This window comes from Gobio gobio (assembly GCF_949357685.1).
Source record: "Gobio gobio genome assembly, chromosome: 4".
NCBI lineage: Eukaryota > Metazoa > Chordata > Actinopteri > Cypriniformes > Gobionidae > Gobio > Gobio gobio.
The window spans coordinates 1,834,576-1,861,078 of NC_137100.1; the positions used below are offsets into that span (position 1 = coordinate 1,834,576).

The 26,503-nt window shown below is 38.4% G+C and overlaps 1 protein-coding gene across 1 annotated transcript; it reads right to left on the bottom strand.

Annotated features, from left to right (window-relative positions):
- Positions 1–2,977: 2,977 nt before the first annotated feature.
- rab35a (RAB35, member RAS oncogene family a) lies at positions 2,978–26,345 on the bottom strand. Its single transcript, XM_079815772.1, has 6 exons — positions 26,029–26,345; positions 25,473–25,523; positions 24,168–24,291; positions 12,631–12,755; positions 6,491–6,615; positions 2,978–5,829 (listed from the first exon to the last, which is right to left on the bottom strand). The coding sequence occupies exons 1-6, from the start codon at positions 26,078–26,080 to the stop codon at positions 5,704–5,706; spliced, it is 603 nt and encodes a 200-aa protein (XP_079671898.1). The 5' UTR covers positions 26,081–26,345; the 3' UTR covers positions 2,978–5,703.
- Positions 26,346–26,503: the final 158 nt, after the last annotated feature.

A 26,503-nucleotide genomic window follows, 5' to 3' on the forward strand; every position in this document is an offset into this window, starting at 1 on the left:
GGTCACATGACGCAGGTGGAAGTGTTAAAACGAACGTGCAGAGACTAAATCAAACAAATAAAGGTCAAACAACGATGCCGGTTTTACAGCTGGAGGAGAACGAGATGAGTTTATCCACTTCCACCTGCGTCATGTGACCTTACATTACATACTGTACATTTCTGGATTAATCTGATCATAACTCCAGTAATCAGTGTAATATTCCTCCAGTGTAGATCAGCTGTTCTCTATGTGAATATAGTGTGATTTATTCCTGTGATTTATCATCATTCCTCCAGTCTTCAGAGTCACATGACCCTTCACTGATCATCTCATATGAGGATTTATGATTAATGTTGAAAACAGTTAATATTTCTGTGGAATAAGGTTGGGTAACGTTCACATTTTAACCGGTATCGGTATCAAATTCAGTACTTTAGTGATGTTTACATCATTCAGGGTTTCTGCAGGTTTCACCAAGTCAAATTTAAGACTTTTTGAGACCTTTATGAATGAAATTTAAGACCTATAAAAGGAAATGCAGTCACAAATTTACTTGCAAAGTAAATTAATTTATTCAAATTGAACAAATCAATAAACTTGTACTTCCTCATAGCTCAATCCCACCAGGAGTTTGTCACTTTTTTTTTTGTGGTGATTTTTTAGATCAAAATGACTGATTTTGTGATGGTAATTTACAGAAATTATTATTTGCATTTTTTTTTTCATAATTAGGACACCACAATTACCATATTATGTTTTATTTTAAATGCACAAAAGCTACACATGACAATAATAAAAACCGAAATACATAAATCTTGTTTATTTATTATTTTGGTTTATTTATGTTAATTTTTCATTATATTTAGTAATTGCAGAAACACAAAAAACTGGAGGACTATTAGCTGAAGAATAAAATCCGTTTTATGTGTCTGTGGTACAAAAGAGACTCCAATACAAGATACAACCATATTATTATTTTTTTTTTCTTTTATATGAAAAGATTTCCCACAAATTATGTGTTGTTTATTTTCTGGTAATCAAACGAAGACATAAGACATTAATTTAATTTATCTTTTCATTTATTTAAACTTTTTTTGTCAAACAAACCAGCACAACTGAGCTTTATACGCTTAAAATTAAAACATGAAGAAAAAAAATAATTTAAAAATAAAGTTTTGATAATGTATTATTATTACATTAGTGTTAGTATTATTATTACATTGAGACGTATCTGAATTCTACTGTACAACAGTGATGTATGTGTCAAGATAAACAGGACTTTTATTTTGACGGGTTGAAGATCTTGAGTTTCTGACGGTAGTTTTTCTCAAATAAAACGGTAAAATGCTCGTAAAGTGACTCTCGGTGGCTCTGGAGATGACGTTCATGCGTTAATGTCCTCATATGAGACGGTAGAGATGGAAACACACGACAGACACACGCGACACTGTGTGTGTGTGTGTGTGTGTGTGTGTGAGGTAAACCGCGCGTCTACGGCATTCATTCGCACACAGACACGCAAGATCCGTATTTAAATGTTTTTTTAGCGGTTTAATATTCACACACACTCGTCTATATCACCAGATGTGTTCTCAGGTACCGACATTTGGCACCGATTGATTTAATGTGAATCGTAATTCGGTCGGTGCCCTTGAAAGTAACGCTACCGAGTTCGGTATCCAACGCTACTGTGGAAACGGTGATTTATTATATTTCTCAGGATTCTTTGATGAATATAAAGACCAAAAGAACAGCATTTATTAGAAATATAATCTTTTGTAACAGTATAAATGTCACTTTTGATCAATTTAGTGGACACATTGATAGACTACCATTCAAAAGATTAAAAAAAAAGATTAAATTAATATTTTTATTCATCAAGGACGCATTAAATTGATCAAAAGACTACCATTCAATAGATAAAAATAAAAAAAGACTAAATTAATATTTGTATTCATCAAGGACGCATTAAATTGATCAAAAGTGGCATATCTAAAGTTACAAAAGATTATATTTCAGATAAATGATGTTCTCAACACTGATAATAATCATAAATCCTCATATTAGAATGATTAGTGAAGGGTCATGTGACCCTGAAGACTGGAATAATGATGATAAATTCAGCTTTGATCACAGGATATAAAATACACTTTACTATATATTCACATAGAGAACAGCTGATCTACATCAGAATAATATTTCACTATTTTTACTGTATTTTGAATCAAACAGATGCAGCCTTCAATGACACATTTGTGACCCTGGAGTCATAAGTCACACGATAGCAATAACCAACAATACATCATTAAGATCATGTTCCATGAAGATATTCCAACCGTAATTATTAGGGCTGTCAAAAGATTAATCGCATCCAAAATAAAAGTTTGTGTTTACATAATATGTATGTGTGTGTACTCTGTTAATTATTATTTATATATAAATACACGCACATTCATGTATATATTTATGAAATATTTGCATGTATATACATTTATATAATCTATAATATATATATATATATAAATGTTTTATATATAAAAATAATATTTTTTTCTTAAATATATACATGAATGTGTGTGTGTTTATATATAAATAATAATTAACAGAGTACACACACACATATATTATATAAACACAAACTTTTATTTTGGATGCGATTAATCGCGATTAATCTTTTGACAGCCCTAGTAATTATATATCATAAATGTATTATTAGTAGTGATATGCGTTGATAAGGACTTCATTTGGACAACTTTAAAGGAGATTTTCTCAATGTTTAGATGTTTTTTTAGATTTTCTAAAGATTGTCCTATTCATTCATTCGACTTTATTGTCCACCTTAATGGAAATTTTGTGGAAATAGTGGAAATTTTGTCCCATCAAACCACACATCAATGGGAGGGTGAATGTAAAGAACTGGTTTAGTCCCACTCATGCCAGTAAAGCAGTGTTAGAGCGCCACCGTGTGGTGAAGCTGCAGAAAACACTCCAGCGTGAGCTCTATTAAAACCTTTATTATGGTGTTGGGACATGGATATGAGTAATATTTGTGTCACTGTGATCCACTCACATGACAGTCACATGACACAGCTCTGAGAGGCATGATATCCACACCTGTGAAGAGGAGAGGTTTGGCAGAATGTTCCCGCTGCTCTTCTGTGACCTGTGGAGAGAGTGTTTCCTGTCCATGGCGTTCATTAGCGTGTCATTTCCTCCCAGCTCACGTTCAGTCTCTGAGGAAGCTGGTTCACACCACACACAACGGAATCGCACAATTCTCATTATATTTATGGATAATTCTGACTTTATCAACAACTGAGAAAAAACTGAACTTTAGTTTATTTCTCACAATTCAGACTTCATTTCATAGATAATTCTGACATTTTTTATACAAATGTGCAATTTTGACTTTTTAGAGATAATTCTGAACTTGTTTAATTATATAAACTCGCAATTTTGACTTTATTTTAGAATTGTGAGTTTATATAAACTGAGGAAAATGATTTATACTTTAGAGTTTATATCTCATATTTGTGACTTTTAGATATAATTCCGACCTTTTTTATATAAATGTGCAATTGTGACTTTTTCTTTGAGAAACAATTGAGAAAAAATGATTTATTGTTTCTTTTTTATCTCACAATTGTGACTTTATTAGAGATAATTCTGGCATTTATATAAACTCATAATTCTGACTTTTTTAATAATTCTGGCATTTATTTAAATTTGCAATTCACAATTCTGACTTTTTTCTTGCAACCACAATTCTGATTATATTTATGGATAATTCTGACTTTTCTTATAGTTGTGAGATATAAACAACTGAGAAAAAAACATAACTTTAGTTTATTTCTCACAATTCTGACTTTATTTCATAGATAATTCTGACCTTTTTTATATAAACTCGCAATTTTCTTTTTTTTTTTTTAGAATTGTGCGTTTATATAAACTGAGGAAAATGATTTACACTTTAGAGTTTATATCTCATATTTGTGACTTTTAGATATAATTCCGACCTTTTTTATATAAATGTGCAATTGTGACTTTTTCTTTGAGAAACAATTGAGAAAAACTGATTTATTGTTTCTTTTTTTATCTCACAATTGTGACTTTATTAGAGATTATTCTGGCATTTATATAAACTCGCAATTCTGACTTTTTTCTTGCAACCGCAATTCTAATTATATTTATGGGTAATTCTGAATTTTTTTAATTATATAAACTCATAATTCTGACCTTTTTTTATATAGAAATGTGCAATTTTGACTTTTTCTTTAGAGTTGTGAGATATAAAAAATAACAAGAACTGATTTATTGTTTAGTTTATGTCAAACAATTCCGATTTTTTTTCTTAGAATTGTGAAATAAATGTTTTTTTCACAATTGTTTATATTTTTTAGTTTATATCTTGCAATTGTGACTTTTTTATAGATAATTATGCCATTTATTTAAATGTGCAATTCTGACTCTTTTTTTTCTTAAAGTTGCGAGATAAATATTTTTTTTCTCAATTGTTTATATTTTTCAGTATATTTCTCACAATTCTGACTTTTTCATATATAATTCTGACCTTTTTTATATAAATGTGCAATTTTGACTTTTTCTTTAGAAGTTGTCTGAGATTAAACAATAAATCATTTCTTCTCAATTGTTTATGTTTTGATCTCACAATTCTGATTTTATTTATGGAGAATTCTGAATTTATTTATAGACAATTCTGACTTTTCTTAGAGTTGTGAGAAATAAACAACTGAGAAAAACATATAACTAGTTTATTTCTCACAGTTCTGACTTTATTTAATAGATAATTCTGAACTCTTTTTATATAAATATGCAATTTTGACTTTTTCTTTAGAGTTGTGAGAAATAAACAATTGAGAAAAACTGATTTATTATAGATCTTAGAATTGTGAGAAAAAAAACTCAATTGTTGATATTTTTTAGTTTAATTTCGCAATTCTGACTCTCTTTTTCTTAAGAGTTGAGATATAAACTGAGAGAAAATTATATACTTTTTAGTTTATATCTCACAATTGTGACTTTATTAGAGATTATTCTGGCATTTAAATAAACTCATAATTCTGACCTTTTTTTAGAATTGTGAGATATAAACAATTCAGAAAAAATAATTTACCCCATAGAGTTTATATCTCATAATTCTGACATTTATATAGACTCATAATTCTATTTTTCCTCATAATTGTGACATGAACTGGTAACTTTATGGGATGTTTTGCCATTCTGAGACCCAGAGGAGTCAGAGTTGTGAGTCTTTAAGCTTGACGTTGTGTTTACTCCGTGGCGGACACACACACACACACACCCACGAGATTCACTAAAAGCTACGGTGTGTGTCCGATTGTGTCATTTGTTAGTAAAAAAATACAATTTTACAAAAATGAAAGACAAAAAGAGAAAGCAAAAGGCAAAACGAGTGTCTCTTGGCAGATCAGCACATGATTGGTCCATACGGTGGCCAGACCGCGGTGCTCTCCGCTGATTGGCCACATCAACTCTCACGGCTTGGCCTGATTGGTCTGATTCCACAGCCGTGTGAAACCATGACGCCATTTTAAAATGGCAGATCCTGCTAAAACACTGAGTCCGAGCGGCTCCACGTTAGTAATCTCTAGATATATCTCTCGCTCTAGTCTCTGACGGGGGGGGTGGGAGTGGCGTTCTGTGTGTGTGTGTGTGTGTGTGTGTGTGTGTGTGTGTCCATTAGCAGCATTTCTTCTTGCGTTTGCTGCTCTTACTCAGTTTGATCACTTCGCTCTGCTGCTGCTGCTGTTTGGCCACTGACTCCTTCCTGGACTTCAGGACCAGCTCTGTGATGCAGTTGAACATCTGACACACACACACACACACACACACACACACACGGTTCAAAACACAAAACAATGCTTTAGAGGTTTCCTAAACATTGTATGGAATAAAGGACCTGACCAGACAATATAGCTGGAACCACATTCAGAATGAACGGCCAATCAGAATCCAGCATTTAAAGCATATGACATCATGTCATTATAGGGTTAGTTCAGCCAAAACTGTAAATTGTGTGATTAATGACTGAGCCTCATGTGGTTGGACACCCGTCAGACCTCCGTTCATCTTCAGACACAAATGAAGATATTTTAGTGTAAAGCTGATGCCGTGTTTTGAAATCGTCATTTCTATATAAGTCGTTATTTAGGGTTTTTTTGCGCACAGAAACTATTCTCGTCTTCATAAAGTTATTGTAGAGCCGCTGTAGTGAGATGGACTTTGTAACTTTAGTCTTTAGTGTCTTTTAAGGGTCTTGAGAGTGTAAAGTTGAGCCAATGGAGGCCTTTCAGAGCATCAGATTTACACTAAAATATCTTCATTTGTGTCTGAAGATGAACGGAGGTCTGACGGGTGTCCAACCACATGAGGCTCAGTCATTAATCACACAATTTACAGTTTTGGCTGAACTAACCCTTTAATGACATTTTTGTAACTTGATAACATTCACATGCTGCAAACGTACATCCTCCACGTTGACGTTCTCCTTGGCGCTGGTCTCAAACAGTCGGATGCCCATCTGCTCCGCAAACTTCTGCGCGTCATTGGTCTCCACCACTTTAGAGGCGGGGTCGTCATTCTTATTACCCACTGATCTCAGAACAGATCAACATTAGATATTACCAGAATCCACAACAACAGTTCCAGCTTAAAGGTGCAGTAAGATTTCTGTGGATCGGAGAGTGAGTCAATCAGCTGTAGGGGGCGTGTCCACTCATGATGGAGGAGGAGGAGAGAGTGAGTTAATGAGCTGTAGGGGGCGTGTCCACTCATGATGGAGGAGGAGGAGAGAGTGAGTTAATGAGCTGTAGGGGGCGTGTCCACTCATGATGGAGGAGGAGAGAGAGTGAGTTATGAGCTGTAGGGGGCGTGTCCACTCATGATGGGGGAGGAGAGAGAGTGAGTTAATGAGCTGTAGGGGGCGTGTCCACTCATGATGGGGGAGGAGAGAGAGTGAGTTAATGAGCTGTAGGGGGCGTGTCCACTCATGATGGGGGAGGAGAGAGAGTGAGTTAATGAGCTGTAGGGGGCGTGTCCACTCATGATGGGGGAGGAGAGAGTGAGTTAATGAGCTGTAGGGGGCGTGTCCACTCATGATGGGGGAGGAGAGAGAGTGAGTTAATGAGCTGTAGGGGGCGTGTCCACTCATGATGGGGGAGGAAAGAGAGTGAGTTAATGAGCTGTAGGGGGCGTGTCCACTCATGATGGGGGAGGAGAGAGAGTGAGTTAATGAGCTGTAGGGGGCGTGTCCACTCATGATAGGGGGAGGAGAGAGAGTGAGTTAATGAGCTGTAGGGGGCGTGTCCACTCATGATGGGGGAGGAGAGAGTGAGTTAATGAGCTGTAGGGGGCGTGTCCACTCATGATGGGGGAGGAGAGAGAGTGAGTTAATGAGCTGTAGGGGGCGTGTCCACTCATGATGGAGGAGAGAGTGTGAGTTAATGAGCTGTAGGGGGCGTGTCCACTCATGATGGGGGAGGAGAGAGAGTGAGTTAATGAGCTGTAGGGGGCGTGTCCACTCATGATGGGGGAGGAGAGAGAGTGAGTTAATGAGCTGTAGTGGGGCGTGTCCACTCATGATGGAGGAGAGAGTGAGTTAATGAGCTGTAGGGGGCGTGTCCACTCATGATGGGGGAGGAGAGTGAGTTAATGAGCTGTAGGGGGTGTGTCCACTCATGATGGGGGAGGAGAGAGAGTGAGTTAATGAGCTGTAGGGGGCGTGTCCACTCATGATGGGGGAGGAGAGAGAGTGAGTTAATGAGCTGTAGGGGGCGTGTCCACTCATGATGGGGGAGGAGAGAGAGTGAGTTAATGAGCTGTAGGGGGCGTGTCCACTCATGATGGAGGAGGAGGAGAGAGTGAGTTAATGAGCTGTAGGGGGCGTGTCCACTCATGATGGGGGAGGAGAGAGAGTGAGTTAATGAGCTGTAGGGGGCGTGTCCACTCATGATGGGGGAGGAGAGAGTGAGTTAATGAGCTGTAGGGGGCGTGTCCACTCATGATGGGGGAGGAGAGAGAGTGAGTTAATGAGCTGTAGGGGGCGTGTCCACTCATGATGGGGGAGGAGAGAGTGAGTTAATGAGCTGTAGGGGGCGTGTCCACTCATGATGGGGAGGAGAGAGTGAGTTAATGAGCTGTAGGGGGCGTGTCCACTCATGATGGGGGAGGAGAGAGTGAGTTAATGAGCTGTAGGGGGCGTGTCCACTCATGATGGGGAGGAGAGAGTGAGTTAATGAGCTGTAGGGGGCGTGTCTACTCATGATGGGGGAGGAGAGAGAGTGAGTTAATGAGCAGTAGGGGGCGTGTCCACTCATGATGGGGGAGGAGAGAGTGAGTTAATGAGCAGTAGGGGGCGTGTCCACTCATGATGGGGGAGGAGAGAGAGTGAGTTAATGAGCAGTAGGGGGCGTGTCCACTCATGATGGGGGAGGAGAGAGAGTGAGTTAATGAGCTGTAGGGGGCGTGTCCACTCATGATGGCGGAGGAGAGAGAGTGAGTTAATTAGCAGTAGGGGGCGTGTCCACTCATGATGGCGGAGGAGAGAGAGTGAGTTAATGAGCAGTAGGGGGCGTGTCCACTCATGATGGGGGAGGAGAGAGAGTGAGTTAATGAGCAGTAGGGGGCGTGTCCACTCATGATGGGGAGGAGAGAGAGTGAGTTAATGAGCTGTAGGGGGCGTGTCCACTCATGATGGGGGAGGAGAGAGAGTGAGTTAATGAGCTGTAGGGGGCGTGTCCACTCATGATGGGGGAGGAGAGAGAGTGAGTTAATGAGCAGTAGGGGGCGTGTCCACTCATGATGGGGGAGGAGAGAGAGTAAGTTAATGAGCTGTAGGGGGCGTGTCCACTCATGATGGGGAGGAGAGAGAGTGAGTTAATGAGCTGTAGGGGGCGTGTCCACTCATGATGGGGAGGAGAGAGAGTGAGTTAATGAGCTGTAGGGGGCGTGTCCACTCATGATGGCGGAGGAGAGAGAGTGAGTTAATTAGCAGTAGGGGGCGTGTCCACTCATGATGGGGGAGGAGAGAGAGTGAGTTAATGAGCAGTAGGGGGCGTGTCCACTCATGATGGGGGAGGAGAGAGTGTGAGTTAATGAGCAGTAGGGGGCGTGTCCACTCATGATGGGGGAGGAGAGAGTGTGAGTTAATGAGCAGTAGGGGGCGTGTCCACTCATGATGGGGGAGGAGAGAGTGTGAGTTAATGAGCAGTAGGGGGCGTGTCCACTCATGATGGGGGAGGAGAGAGAGTGAGTTAATGAGCTGTAGGGGGCGTGTCCACTCATGATGGGGGAGGAGAGAGAGTGAGTTAATGAGCTGTAGGGGGCGTGTCCACTCATGATGGGGGAGGAGAGAGAGTGAGTTAATGAGCTGTAGGGGGCGTGTCCACTCATGATGGGGAGGAGAGAGTGAGTTAATGAGCTGTAGGGGGCGTGTCTACTCATGATGGGGGAGGAGAGAGAGTGAGTTACTAGGTGTGTTCGACATCGGCTGCGGCTGGATGCAACTGATCGGCGAGAGTAGCCGCGTGCAGGCGGAGGAGCTGCAAACACAGACGTGAAGTCGGACACTTTCTGCTTCCCGCGGTGACGCTCGCGCTGTGTCTGCACACTTTATCAGCTGAAGTGAAATAAATGCAATATTTGGCAATACACAGATGTTTCAGAGACATTATTGTCATGTAATACTTTATGCACTGCTTAATACAGCGTGTGTTTGTACAAGAATAAAGTTCAACATATAAGCCTACACTATCAATGAAGTGGGGTCTATGTTTTTAATTAGTTATATTTTGATAAACATGACAATATAACAGCGCGACTACATGAAATGAGGTTTTACTGTTATAAAAAACAGATTTGTGCGCATTAGTGGAGCTGAAGGTTTTAGAATAAACACGAAAACACGTGATCGCTGTCATGCGGTGAATCTGGCCAATCGTGGAACGGCTGTGTCGTCATCAGAGCCCGTGCAGCCTCATGCAGTCGCTCTGGAGAAACTGCACCGGCTGTAATCGCCGGCTGCTCTCGAATCGCTCTCGCGGCACTTTGTTGACATACGTCACTGTCACGTGGCGTCGGCGCTGCCTCAAGTCGGACAAAATTTCTAACCGGCATGCACTGCTTCAAGTCAGCCGCCGATCGGTCTGCTCATCGCTGGGTGAAGTCGAACAAGCCTTTAATGAGCTGTAGGGGGCGTGTCCACTCATGATGGGGGAGGAGAGAGTGAGTTAATCAGCAGTAAGGGGCGTGTCCACTCATGATGGCGGAGGAGAGAGAGTGAGTTAATGAGCTGTAGGGGGCGTGTCCACTCATGATGGAGGAGGAGAGAGAGTGAGTTAATGAGCTGTAGGGGGCGTGTCCACTCATGATGGGGGAGGAGAGAGAGTGAGTTAATGAGCTGTAGGGGGCGTGTCCACTCATGATGGGGGAGGAGAGAGAGTGAGTTAATGAGCAGTAGGGGGCGTGTCCACTCATGATGGGGGAGGAGAGAGAGTAAGTTAATGAGCTGTAGGGGGCGTGTCCACTCATGATGGGGGAGGAGAGAGTGAGCCAATCAGCAGTAAGGGGTGTGTCCACTCATGATGGCGGAGGAGAGAGAGTGAGTTAATGAGCTGTAGGGGGCGTGTCCACTCATGATGGGGGAGGAGAGAGAGTGAGTTAATGAGCTGTAGGGGGCGTGTCCACTCATGATGGGGGAGGAGAGAGAGTGAGTTAATGAGCAGTAGGGGGCGTGTCCACTCATGATGGGGGAGGAGAGAGAGTAAGTTAATGAGCTGTAGGGGGCGTGTCCACTCATGATGGGGGAGGAGAGAGTGAGCCAATCAGCAGTAAGGGGTGTGTCCACTCATGATGGCGGAGGAGAGAGAGTGAGTTAATGAGCTGTAGGGGGCGTGTCCACTCATGATGGGGGAGGAGAGAGAGTGAGTTAATGAGCTGTAGGGGGCGTGTCCACTCATGATGGGGGAGGAGAGAGAGTGAGTTAATGAGCTGTAGGGGGCGTGTCCACTCATGATGGGGGAGGAGAGAGAGTGAGTTAATGAGCAGTAGGGGGCGTGTCCACTCATGATGGGGGAGGAGAGAGAGTAAGTTAATGAGCTGTAGGGGGCGTGTCCACTCATGATGGGGGAGGAGAGAGTGAGCCAATCAGCAGTAAGGGGTGTGTCCACTCATAATGGGGGAGGAGAGAGAGTGAGTTAATGAGCAGTAGGGGGTGTGTCCACTCATGATGGGGGAGGAGAGAGTGAGCCAATCAGCAGTAAGGGGTGTGTCCACTCATAATGGGGGAGGAGAGAGTGAGCCAATCAGCAGTAAGGGGCGTGTCCAATCATAATGGGGGAGGAGAGAGTGAGCCAATCAGAAGTAGGGGGCGTGTACACTCATAATGGGGGAGGAGAGTGACCAATCATCAGTAAGGGGCGTGTCCACTCATAATGGGGGAGGAGAGAGTGAGCCAATCAGCAGTAGGGGGCGTGTCCACTCATGATGGGGGAGGAGAGAGTGAGCCAATCAGCAGTAAGGGGTGTGTCCAATCATAATGGGGGAGGAGAGAGTGAGCCAATCAGCAGTAAGGGGCGTGTCCAATCATAATGGGGGAGGAGAGAGTGAGCCAATCAGAAGTAGGGGGCGTGTACACTCATAATGGGGGAGGAGAGTGACCAATCATCAGTAAGGGGCGTGTCCACTCATAATGGGGGAGGAGAGAGTGAGCCAATCAGCAGTAGGGGGCGTGTCCACTCATGATGGGGGAGGAGAGAGTGAGCCAATCAGCAGTAAGGGGTGTGTCCAATCATAATGGGGGAGGAGAGAGTGAGCCAATCAGCAGTAAGGGGCGTGTCCAATCATAAAAGACCTGAAAACAAGACGTTGAGGTTGCATTTGCTTGTATATATCTTGTGTACTATATCTAAATTTTTTGTTCTTCGTGGTCGTTCGTTTGTCATCTTTGTGAAGCATTATTTTTCTTCGCTTCAGCTACGCTACAGAGACATCCACTCTTGCATTTGGGGGCGGAGCAATGAAAGGAGGGGCGTGTCTGTTTGGGTTGATTTCAAATATCAGTGTTTTTCAGAAATCAGTTACTGCACCTTTAAATAAGAGCAAAGCAACTACACATCGATCATCAAGAGAAGGCTGAATCTGACCAAATACATCAAGAAATGTCAAAATATTAAATATTAAAGAAAAAGATTAACGATAATGAAAATGATGTCTATTATTTGGACTATTATTGATAAGACAATAGTAATTAGCACAAACACAGTTTCTTCTGGGGAAAGATGAAAATATATATATGTATTTATATATACATATAAGAACTATATGAAATAATAATATAAATAAAAAACAGCTGCATTACAGTAATGAGAATTTGTATAATGTTTACTGTGCCCTTTAAATGAATACATAAAACTATCATCAACTATACAAAACATCAACAACAAATTGATATATTCTATTAAATAAATAGCATTATAATTATGTATGCATAACAGCACATATTGGAACATTAATACTTTAAAACAATATTTCTATCTATTTCTCAACCATGTAACAGGACCTGGACACTTTTTTTCTGGAATTAATTTGAAAAAGCAATGATTTATTTACCTAATATTCGACAAACGTCGTCACAGTTTTGATTGATTTCGTGAAGCCAGCGTTTGACGTTGACGAACGACTCTGCGCTGGTGACATCATAGACCACTATAACACCGTGTGTGCCTCTGTAGTACCTGGAGAGATCACATGACACACACACACACACAACCTGAGATCAGCCTCACACACACTGAACTCTGAGTAACAGCTTCTCTGAGAACAAACAACACATAAAAACTACATTTATACAAGGTTACAGTCGCCAAACTCAGTGTTGATTGAGTTTAGATCATGTGATCATGCTCTCAGACTCCAGTTTGTGAAATGTGAAATGATTCCTAATGACTCTTTCACTTCCTATGACTGACATCACTGACAGGAAGTGGTCACTTTTAACGAGGCATCAGTTGCTCTCATGTCAAAGTCATAGACTGAAAACAAATATGGGCGTAGTGTCCGTGACATCACTCATAGGATCTGAAGAATAGTTCTGAAGCGTTAAGTCGGGTAAAGCTGGCGTCGCCATCTTGTCAGCGTGTCACTCCCGGATAACAGAAAATGGGCAAAGAGGCGGGATGTGGGCGGAGCTGAGGTCATGACTAACAGACAAACGGCAATCCACCTGTCACTCAAAGTGGCCACGCCCTTAATTATGCAGAACTTTACAGGTGCTGGTCATACAATTAGAATATCATCAAAAAGTTGATTTATTTCACTAATTCCATTCAAAAAGTGAAACTTGTATATTATATTCATTCATTACACACAGACTGATATATTCCAAATGTTTATTTCTTTTGATTTTGATGATTATAACTGACAACTAAGGAAAATCCCAAATTCAGTATCTCAGAAAATGAGAATATTGTGAAAAGGTTGAATATTGAAGACACTCTAATCAGCTGATGAACTCACAACACCTGCAAAGGCCTTTAAATGGTCTCTCAGTCTAGTTCTGTAGGCCACACAATCATGGGAAAGAAGCTGACCTGACAGCTGTCCAAAAGACGACCTTTGACCCCTTGCACAAGGAGGGCAAGACACAAAATGTCATTGCAAAAGAGGCACAGAGCTCTGTGTCCAAGCACATTAATAGAGAGGCGAAGGGAATGAAAATATGTGTTAGAAAAAAAGTGTACAAGCAATAGGGATAACCGCACCCTGGAGAGGATTGTGAAACAAAACCCATTCAAAAATGTGGAGGAGATTCACAAGAGTGGACTGGAGCTGGAGTCAGTGCTTCAAGAACCACTACACACAGACGTATGCAAGACATGGGTTTCAGCTGTCGCACTCTTGAGCAACAGACAGCGTCAGAAGCGTCTCGCCTGGGCTAAAGACAGAAAGGAAAAAAGTGGTCCAAAGTTATGTTCTCTGATGAAATCAGGGTCCCAGAGTCTGGAGGAAGAGAGGAGAGACACACAATCCACACTGCTGGAGGTCCAGTGTAAAGTTTCCACAGTCAGTGATGGTTTGGGGTGCCATGTCATGCGCTGGTGTTGGTCCACTGTGTTTTCTGAGGTCAGAGGTCAACGCAGCCGTATAGCAGGAAGTTTTAGAGCACTTTCTTCCTGCTGCTGACCAACTTTATGGAGATGCAGATTTCATTTTCCAACAGCAGGGCTCCAGACTGCGATTAAAACGGTCGCATTTGCGACCAAAAATATTAATTTGCGAGTGATATTTTTGCTGAGATCGCCATTGGCGACCAGTCTTGTTGTGTGTTGACGTAATAAAATGAGACGACGCGCAGCAAAGTTACAGAGGAAAAAAGTGGAAGTCGAAGTGCCAAAATAAGCGTCAGAAACGGATGTCAAAACTGAAAATATCATGCTTTTTCAAAGCCCTCATCTCTATCAAGCAACAAAACTGACGGCTGTGCCAGCCAGAGAGAGAGAGAAAGAGAGATAGAAAGAGAGATAGAGCGACAGAGACGTGTCATGAATGAATATCCAGTCCTCTACTCTACTTGTAAAAGTGCAGGAAGGCTGTGTGGACGCCAACTAATCAGTACAAATTCTCGTTTTTAATTGATACTGATACTTATTCTCAATATATTTTACTCTTATTAAACTTTTCTGCCTTAACTTCACAGGAATACGCCAAACGTATCACCGCCCTGCCCGACGGGCTATTTTAAATAGTGAATAAAATTCCTTTCTTGCTTTGCATTGTTGACAGTCGTCATGAAGGGCAAAATTAGCCGTACAGACCAAAAGCACAGTTTGTCCCAGACTGTAAACATGTGTTCTTCTGCTGTAAAGTTGGCCATTTTAACATGAGCTCAATGAGATTCTGCTCCTTCTGGAGCCGCTCTAGTGGCCAGTCCATGAACTGCAGTATCGGCTTCAGGAGAAACTGCGGGAAATAATAAACATTTATTCAGTGATTGGACACTGGCGAGAGAGAATTGTGCATGTTTCGCTGGTTTGATGTTTGTGAGGCGTAACAGAGGCCGTGTCTGAGCTGAAATTCACTTATTCTAATAGGAGAGCGTATCCCTGGACATACCAGCGCATCAACAGCACATCAACAGCGCTCTTTGTGACACACACACACACACACACACACACACACACACACACACACACACACACACACACACACACACACACACACACACACACACACACACACACACACACACACACACACACACACACACACACACACACACACACACACACACACACACACACACACACACACACACACACACACACACACAAGCCTCTTCTGCAAGCTAAAGAAAAGCTCAGTTTGAGTTTGGCCTGGGCGATAAACAGCATCATATCCAGATTGCCATAAAATTTACGTCAATAACGTTAACGTTTTACTTGATATGGAGAATCTCACCGCCTATCACAGTCGTGTATGTCGCTAATACGTGATTCCTGCATGTCTAATGGTTTGATTTCACACACACACACACACACACACACACACACTGAAGCTCGCAGTGTTTTCAGCCTCTATATGAGGACAAGAATCTCCAGAGTCACTTCATGAGCATTTTACAGTTACCGTTTCAAACTCATAATATCATAAACACACAGAAATGTAAAGCTCTTCACGGCAAACCGTCAAAATAAAAGTCTGGTTCAACTTTAAATATATCAGAATTCAGCTTCGTCTCAATGTAATAATACTAACACTAAAAATAATAATAATAATTATAATAATAATAATAATATTACAGTATTATTAGGGCTCGACATTAAGCTTGTTCACGTGAATCTGTCATTCACTTGCCTGAGTAAAAAATGTGCTTGTCCGGAAAAAAATTGATTTGTTTTGTGTGTGTTGTAAATAAAATGTAGTCTGAAGCAATATTCTCACCAGTGTTCAATCAGCTTCGACATATTTAAATCTGCATATTGGTGATATTTTTACCTTTTATAAAGGGCATTTTCCCCCTCATCTTATTAAATATAGGATATGCTTCAGCTTTCCTTTTATATTCTTAAATTCGATCAATAAATTAAATTAGAAGACAACACTATAGGGCTGTTACCGGTCAAAATAAATAATTTACACTGAAAAATTACAACTGCATTAAAGGAACACGCCAATTTTTTGGGACTTTATCTTATTCACCGTATCCCCCAGGGTTAGATCAGTCCATACACACCATTCTCATCTCCGTGCCATAACTGACACACTCACTGCTAGCCTAGCTTAGCACAAAGACTGGAGGTAAATGGCTCCAGCTAGCCTAGCTTAGCACAAAGACTGGAGGTAAATGGCTCCAGCTAGCCTAGCTTAGCACAAAGACTGGAGGTAAATGGCTCCAGCTAGCCTAGCTTAGCCCAAAGACTGGAGGTAAATGGCTCCAGCTAGCCTAGCTTAGCCCAAAGACTGGAGGTAAATGGCTCCAGCTAGCCTAGCTTAGCACAAAGACTGGAGGTAAATGGCTCCAGCTAGCCTAAATAGACTAAATAATGCCAATAACGAAAAATACGTCAGTTAGAGGTTCTGAATTTCGGTTTTGATTATTTTTCGATTAATCGTACAGCCCTACATTATATATTATCCACTATCGATCGCCACTTACACTAGTGAATGCAGAATCATGCTTGCATTTTGTTGATTCCCCAGTTATTTTTTGTTAATGACGTTTTATCAGGACACTTGTCCGGTTAAAATCCAGTAAAATTCTCTTTCACTTGTCCCTTCAAAAACTCCACTTGTACCGGACAAGCGTTAATGTCGAGCCCAGATTATAAAAAAATATTTTTAATGAATAATCACAGTAAATCTCTGTTGCGAAGCACTTTGATTGACCATTTTTGTGATTAAAAGGTAAATTAAGTTAATGGTTTTATGCTTTCATTTGATTGTCATAAAAATTAAAATACACAACACAGAATTTTTAAAAAAAACTAAACATTTCACACAGAACCCAGAAAACCTACAAGAGAAAACACAGAATTTGGTATAAAAAAAATTAAAAAAAATGAATTTGAGGGGGGAAGAAATTATGCATTTCATTGGTCAAATTTAATTTTTGTTAACCTTTTAATAAATTATTGTTTAATTGTATAAGTTTCATGATTTCAATTAATTATCAGACATGCTTTTTATTACTAAAATGTAATTTCAAACAGAATCCAGAAAAATGTAAATGGAAAAAAAATTATGGAATTTAAAAAAATAAAACGTATGACCCTAAAATTTGTATTTTTGTTAACCTTTTAATCAATTGTTGTTAAATTGTATATGATTTCAATCAGATTTATTAGACATGCTTTTTGATTACTAAAATGTAATTTAACCATTTAATGGGGTCCAGAAAAATGGAATTTGGAAAACAAATTAAACTGAATTTTGGGGAAAAATAAAACTGATTTCATAGTGCCCTTGTTTTACGTGACTAAAAAAAATTTAAATTCAATGTTTTGTAGTAAAATAATGGTTATATTTTTTTAGTTGTTTACTTGATTAAATTGTTAAAAAAAACCTGGAAAACACAGAATTTAGGGAAACCTAAAATGCATTTCATGGGCGCCTGAATTAAAACAAGCTACTTTTTAATTGTGAACAAACAAGTTTACATTTGTTCTCAAGGTCTAGCAAATAATGCCACATGAATATCATGATAAATATTGATATCATATGATAAGGTGAAATATTGTGGGCTGGGTATTAATGACACGGATTTCACAAATTAATTTTATTCTGATTCACAAGCTCATTTGGAAATATTTCAGGGTCGGTTTTTGCTTAAAGGAAGAATTCCCAACAATAAACCTGTCACTGGGTACATCACTATAATATTAAAGGTTCAACAGAACACAAAACTATTAAATATCATCATTTATACGCAATTTAAAGTGTTGAGAATTTGAAAGCTAAATTTAAAAAATCTAATAATTGGATAGTGGGTGTGGTACAAATATTGTTTAGTGACGTTTTATTCACACATCAACTGAAATACGCATAGAGTAAAAGATTTGGGGATTTTTCAATCAATACAGAGATATTTTTACATCTCCTTTTGTCTTCCTCAAAAGAAACGCTTTGAAACTACAGGATGGTTTTAATGTATATGCGGTGAGATTTAAAGCTGCAGTCCTGAAGTAGATGAAGACTCGTCTCTGAGAGTGTGAGGTTTAACACATGGAAACTGAATGTATGAAGTCTGGAAAGGAAGAATGCGGTTTGCAGAGACTGAAAGAGGAAACGAGACACTTAAAGACCTGCGTTTGCCTGCAAGATCATATCTGACACTCAGACTTTACTCTAATATATCACTTTCACCACATCTAAACTCAAGACTTATTCCCTCAATGGTATTTTAAGGATCGGCACAACTAACACAAGCTTTTAGCAGTTAAAATTGGGAGTTAAAATACCCTTTTAAAAATAATAATTCCAGGTTTTTTGTAGAAATCACAATTTTGCACATTTGTTGTAATTATATATCAATATGGCTATAAAATACGAATTTAAAAAATATTATTAGAAGTACTAAATCAAAACTATTGTAATATTTCACTTTTCAAGAAAAATAAATATATTGTCAAGGTATGATAACGGTCTTAGAAAATATCACTGTGTATTAAAGTATTAAAACTTATATTATTATTAAATACGTATTAAAATTCTTATTATCACCCTCAGTAAAATGAATTTGTTTGAACAAACGCTTTATTATTTGTTTTGTTTATATAAATGTCAATTATCAAAAAACATGTTAAATCTAATAATCAATTTATGGATTCACAACATATTTTTATCATTAATAATTTACAATCTTTTAAAGAATAATATAGTCCTATGAAATGCAATTTATTCAGATTTTTTTATTTAATTATGATTTAAATATATTATAATACTATAAAATATTATATTGTATTATAATATTACCAAAGACAGTTGTGATCAAATGAATGCATAAAAGTAATATTTTTTATATATTTTTTTAAATGTAATCAAATGAAAATTTAACAAAATGTATCCTTTTATTTTTTGGCTAAAGTTGTTTATTATTTAATTTATTATTTTGTTTATGTAAATGTCAATCATCAAAAACACGTCTAATCAATTAAATCTAATAATCAATTATGGATTAAAAACCCCTTTTTTTGTCATTAATAATTTATAATTTTTTTAAAGAATAATAGAGTCCTATGAAATGCACTTTATTCAGAATTTCTTTTTCTTTTTATGATTTAAATATATTATAATACTATAATATATTATATTGTATTATAAAATTATACTACAAATATATTTAAAAAAAACAGTTGTGATCAAATTAATGCATAAAAGTAATATTTTTATAATTTTTTAAAAATGTAATCAAATGAAAATTTAACAAATTGTATCCTTTTATTTTTTGGCTAAAGTTGTTTATTATTTAATTTATTATTGTTTATTTAAATTTCAATCATCAAAAACATGCCTAATCAATTAAATCTAATAATCAATTATGAATTAACAACCTATTTTGGTCATTAATAATTATTTTATTTTAGTCCTATGAAATGCTTTTTCTTTTTATGATTTAAATATATTATAATACTATAATATTGTATTATAATATTACCGTTGTGATCAAATGAGTACATAAAAGTAATATCTCTATAATTTTTTAAAAATGTAATCAAATGAAAATTACAACTTTTATCCTTAATTTTTTTGGGCAAACTGCTGCACAACAGAGATTTACTAAATTAAAACACAGACAAAACAATATATTCCTCAATTGTGTAAATAAATTGTATTATTATTATTGAGAAGTACATTACATTGTACAACCGTAACATATTCGTCATCATTTCTTCAAGTTGAACTGAACTTTTATTTTGACGGGTTGTAGTGATTCTCCATCTGATTTCCCCCCCAATACGATAAAAATAATAATTCATCAAACCACAGCCATTGCCATCTGATAATCGCACTAAAGCTCTATTCAGAAGCTGATCTGGAGAAGCAAAATGACATAAGAAATCATGTGATCTTGTGAAAGTGAGTTTATGCTTAAAACAAGAACAAATCTCTGCCAATGTGTTCCTAAAAATCTAAATGCCAGACACTTGGTCTTGTTTTAAGCATAAACTCACTTAAATTTTGTTCAATTTCAAGACTTTATTTCTTCATTTCGCATGTTAAGTCAATGTATAATGATTTAACCCTTTAACCGCTTTTTGAGAATGCACAATCCAAACTTAAAGCGCTGTAATTCAAGAACGCTTTGGAATATAAAGCTAAGTTTGGTCTCGTTTTAAAGCAGACACTCTGTGTAGGCAATTCAAAATATGAAAGTATGAAAAAGTTATGGAAGTTTAAATCTCCTGTAAATGAAAAGTACTGTACTAAATATTTTTTTATTTCATATAAAATTAGGGCTGCAACAACGAATCGATAAAATTCGATAATTAAAAGATTTGGCAACGAATTTCATTATCGATTTGTTGTGTCGCGCGACTATTATGCCCCTCAATAAGATCTGTGTAGGCAATTCAAAATATGAAAGTATGAAAAAGTTATGGAAGTTTAAATCTCCTGTAAATGAAAAGTACTGTACTAAATATTTTTTTATTTCATATAAAATTAGGGCTGCAACAACGAATCGATAAAATTCGATAATTAAAAGATTTGGCAACGAATTTCATTATCGATTTGTTGTGTCGCGCGACTATTATGCCCCTCAATAAGACGCGGAGATGTTTGAGTATAAAAAAAGCACGGTTGAGCGCAAATCAGAGTGGAAGCGGGAAAGCAAACCGAGCCGCGCCTAAGTGCACCTACACTCTAAAAAATGCTGCGTTAAAAATAACCCAAGTTGGGTTGAAAATGGACTAACCCATCAATTGGGTTGTTTTAACTCATCAATTGGGCTGTTTTAAGCAAACATTTAACCCAACCGCTGGGTCAAAACAACCCAATTGCTGGGTTAGTCCATATTCAACCCAACTTGGGTTATTTTTAACCCAGCATTTTTTAGAGTGTAGCCATTAAATGACTAGGTTGTAAACAGTTTTAAATGAAGTATAGTACAGTCAGTGTGCACTTTATTATGCTGCTCGCTTGCTGATACTGCAATAGTGTCATTATTTTATTTATGCTTAAATATTTATTTTCACCACTGAACTCTTTTTTTTTCTTGTTCTACCTCACCTGTTTTTACTATTTGTTAAATATTGTTTTTTTTTAGTTCAATAAATGTTCCTTTTTTAAATTGTAAATTTTAAATTATCATCATGATCATTGTGTCATTTTTATTTTGTAAATTGAGGGAGCAAAAGCAGTATCGGCTCCAAATATCGGCTCAAGAAAATCGGCAGCTCGTATCGTCATCGGCTTAGGCTGATGAAAAAAAATCGGCATCGGCACTAAAATATCGGTCGATCCCTAGTCGTAAGTTTATAATATGTCATTGTAAACACATACGGGTGAGGGTTCGACTGCGGGTCGCCATGTTGATCCTCCATCTTGAAAGTACATTAGCCAAAGAGGGACATTCCCGTATATTCAAGCTTCGCCTTTGGCGTTTTAACACTCGATGGCTCCGTGTCCAATGTGGACGAGGTCGAGCTGGAAGCCATGTTAATCTTGGACTAAATCAGCCACCGTAGGAGTTAAAACCAAATCGGAGAGGAACAGAAACTAATATTCACTGGATGGTCATATACAAGTTCACCACTAGATGGAGGAAAATATCACACAGTGTAGACTACAAAATCCCACTTTTGTTCCGTTTGGAAGTGAGGAGTGTGACGTCTAGGTTCGGGGAAAAATATGATTCACAATTTTTTTTAGCTTAGAATTGATATCACGATTCTCTGCAACAATTTTTGTTCTCATGAAGTGTAATGTTTATTGTACACATGAACCATGACAAAACAAACTGGCAGTACCAAAAATATTAGTTTTGGCACAGAAGATTGCACATCACCACAAGCCACATTACCTCGTAGGTATTCTGATGATCATTGTTGGTATTATCATAATTGTTACATGCGGTAATATATGGTGTGTATCTAAGGAATGTGTGTTTTTTGGGGGGGATTTCCCCTTAATTTCTTTTTGGAGTTTTTCTCATATGAATATATATCAAATTGTAATGGAATGTTTGGATAATGTCAATAATTAAGGAAGCACTACCTTTGTTTGTTTGTTTTGTTGTTTTCCTGTTTAAATAAGTTGACTTCTACCCACTCCTTTCCGAGCAACAGTTGGAATTGTGATGAATGAATTTAACTAGTTGTACAGACTAATCAAAATGCTTCTTTATTGCCTTTGTTATGCATCTTTATATATTGCTCGAAATAAAAATAAATAAATTCATTCAAAATAAAATCATTAATTCAACAGAGGCTTCAATGAATAAAGAAGAAACACTCTTTAACTGCTTGCCTTTTGTACAATTAGCATTCAATTAGCATTCAATTAGGTTACCAAGAATAGAAATGTAACGCACTGCACTGAATATGGCTCTAAATAGGCTAATTGAAACGTCATACAACATTCAAAATAGTTGCAGGATAGTATTGAGTAGCGTTTATCCAATGTATGGATCATCTTTAGAAATCCGTCACGTTCTACCTTGTATATTGGAACCATATCTTTTGCTAGATGGTAAGCAATGGCTTCTGTTATTTCCTTGCTCCTACTGGAGTTATGTGGGTATGGCATATTTTCTCTTTGCCTTTTGTTTGATTCGCATGAATGGCTCAATCGTCAGCAGGTTTATTAGACGCTGCCCCTTTAAGACCGAATGCAGATCTAATAATATCATATTCTCTCATTTCTCCAAACCATTTAAGACATAAACTGTGTTTAAGTGACTGCTCTCCAATCCGGTCATTTTGACATTCGCGCGAAGGTGGACGCTTCAAACCGCTGAATCGACTCACTGATTCATAACGCTGAATCGACTCACTGATTCATAACGCTTCAAACCGCTGAATCGACTCACTGATTCATAACACTTCAAACCGCTGAATCGACTCACTGATTCATAACACTTCAAACCGCTGAATCGACTCACTGATTCATAACACTTCAAACCGCTGAATCGACTCACTGATTCATAACGCTTCAAACCGCTGAATCGACTCTCTGATTCATAACGCTTCAAACCGCTGAATCGACTCACTGATTCATAATGCTTCAAACCGCTGATTCGACTCAGATTCATAACGCTCCGAACCGCTGAATCGACTCACTGATTCATAAAGCTTCAAACTGCTGAGTCGACTCACTGATTCATAACGCTTCAAACCGCTGATTCATAACGCTCCGAACCGCTGATTCGACTCGCTGATTCATAACGCTTCAAACCGCTGATTCGACTCGCTGATTCATAATGCTTCAAACTGCTGATTCGACTCACTGATTCATAACGCTTCAAACCGCTGAATCGACTCACTGATTCATAACGCTTCAAACCACTGAATCGACTCACTGATTCATAACGCTTCAAACCACTGAATCGACTCACTGATTCATAACGCTTCAAACCGCTGAATCGACTCACTGATTCATAACGCTCCGAAGCTTCATGAGGCCGTGTTTTGAAATCGTCATCTCTATGTAAGTCGTTATTTAGGGTTTTTTTGCGCACAGAAACTATTCTGGTCTTCATAAAGTTATTGTAGAGCCGCTGTAGTGAGATGGACTTTGTAACTTTAGTCTTTAGTGTCTTTTAAGGGTCTTGAGAGTGTAAAGTTGAGCCAATGGAGGCCTTTCAGAGCATCAGATTTACACTAAAATATCTTCATTTGTGTCTGAAGATGAACGGAGGTCTGACGGGTGTCCAACCACATGAGGCTCAGTCATTAATCACACAATTTACATTTTTGGCTGAACTAACCCTTTAATATATATTTTTAATGACAATGAAAAGAGGCAGTGGTGTTTTATGACATATTTCTCCTGGAGCGACTTGAACGCGCGTCTATTTCGCTTCTAAACGCTCGATTTATACAACTTGGACGCGCAAATGGATTCAAAATGTTCAAGCGTCCGACTAGATGTGATTGTGAGGCTCTATTCGCTGCTCCACCAATGAGAACGCCTCTCAACATCGGACTCACGTGGAGGTGATGGTCCGAAACCGCTCCTGTCCGGCTGTATCCCAGATCTGCAGCTTGACTTTCTCCCCGTTTATCTCCACCGTGCGAATCTTGAAGTCCACGCCGATCGTGGTGATGTAGCTGCCTGCAACAACACACACACAAATCAGCAGACAAATCACAACATTATTATATATATATATATATATAAGTAGGGCTCGATTTTTCAATTAATCGTTTTTTTAAATGTGGTCGATTCTCAAGGCCAAGAATAGATTTTCCCCCCGGGGGTTTCCAGCTGATTCTGCCTGGTGTGGCATTTATACTTGTCGTTAAGATAAAATCTAATGGCAATCGCATCTAAGGAAAGCTCGCAAATAACAGAGATAGTGACGAAATATAAAGCCTCATCCGGGACACGAATCAAAGCTCAGACGCCCCTGGAGGAAAAAGCCTTCATAAAAACAGACAGAGTCTGAATGACGGTCGGCGAAATCAAAGAAAAGCTTGTCCTTTACTGAAAATCATCCAATATCTTTGTTTTAGAATAAGTATCAAAATATCCATAAAAACTAAATTGTATTGTGTTTAACATAATTGTACACTGCAAAAAATGCTTTTCTTTCTTAGTATTTTTGTCTTGTTTTCAGTCCAAATATCTAAAAAATCTTACATTAAGAAGCATTTACTAGCCAAGCAAAAGTTTTTTTTTTGTTTTGGTGGAAAATAAGCAAAATAATCTGCCAATGGGATAAGCAAAATAATCTTAATTCAAACAGAAAACAAGATTATTTTGCTTACCCCATTGGCAGATTATTTTGCTTATTTTAAGCAAAAACTCCCTTAATTTTCAGTTATTTTCCCCCAAAACAAGACAACAACTTTTGCTTGTCAAGTGAATGCTTCTTAATGTAAGATTTTTTAGATATTTGGACAAAAAACAAGACAAAAATACTTAAGAAAAGCATTTTTTGCATTGTATGCATTTGTAATATAGAGATGGGTTCTGTTTTAATGTACCCAAGTGTACCTAAAATAAAAAGAGTTTATATTACAGCTCCGAGCTCTTAATTTCTTTTTAATTGCCCACTTGTAAAATCATGTTCACTATTCTTTTTTATAAATATAGTAGGCTATTTGAATTAAATCTATATTCATTGAGTTGAATCGAAATCGAATCGGAACATCTGAATCGATACCCAGCCCTATATATAAGCAATAAAGCAACATGTATGAGTCTATGCGAGTGTTTATTGTGTGAGCTTCCATAAACACTTTGCACTTGTGTCTCAGTTAATGTTTGTTAAAAGCACGTGTTGATCCTACCCGAAAACGTGTTATCAGCGAATCTCAGCAGTAAACTGCTTTTGCCAACACCTGAGGAAAGACAGAAACACACATTACAGCTTCACACTGAGAAAATTACATGACATTCATAAGCTCTGTGGTCATAAATGCTTTTATAAAGTCATTATCCATTATATACACAATCACACACACACACACGTGATAGTACCAACATATCAATATTAAGTAAAAGTAACGTTAAATGTCCTCATGTTAAATGTAACCCCACATTTAGTTTGCTTATACACCCATTCAGTCACTGACACTTCAAGTCATATACTAACCAGTGTAGCATTCTCATATTTAACTTAAATAGATAATACAATTAATTTCAGAACACACACCCAGACTGAATAACTGTTGACAGGTCCATTAACGTCCATCAGTTAAAGCACAAACAACAACCTCCCTATAAATCGTGTCATATGTCATTTACAAGCTGTTATAATACATTATAGCCGCTCTAGTCCATGTAAATGTCGTTGTATGCGAGCCGAGGCCTGTTTCCCGTCGCTCATCCCCGGTGTTTCCTTACCGCTGTCCCCGATGATGAGCAGCTTGAAGAGGTAATCATAGTCCCGCGCCATGGCTCGATTCCCCGCGCGCAGAGGCCGTCCAGGAACCGAAACCCTCCCGCTCCTCCTCTCCCGGCGGAGAGGCAGCAGTAAATGAGCTCTAACGTCTCCCCGGGTTTATTTTGAGCGGTTTGTGTGGTATCGGAGACTCACACACCCATCACATCCACACACACACACACACACACACACACACACACACACACACACACACACACACACACACACATCCACACACACTCTGAAGCTGCTCGCAGCCGCTCAAACAAACCCCGCCCACTAGAACTCATGATGACTTACTGCGCAGGCGCACAAAACACGGCGGTAGTGCAGAATCTCTCCAGCAGGGGGAGTTAAAGAGGCGTCCAATCACTTCAGATTATTTATATATTGGGAAAATAAACCATATTTCACAATCATGTATGTATATATATA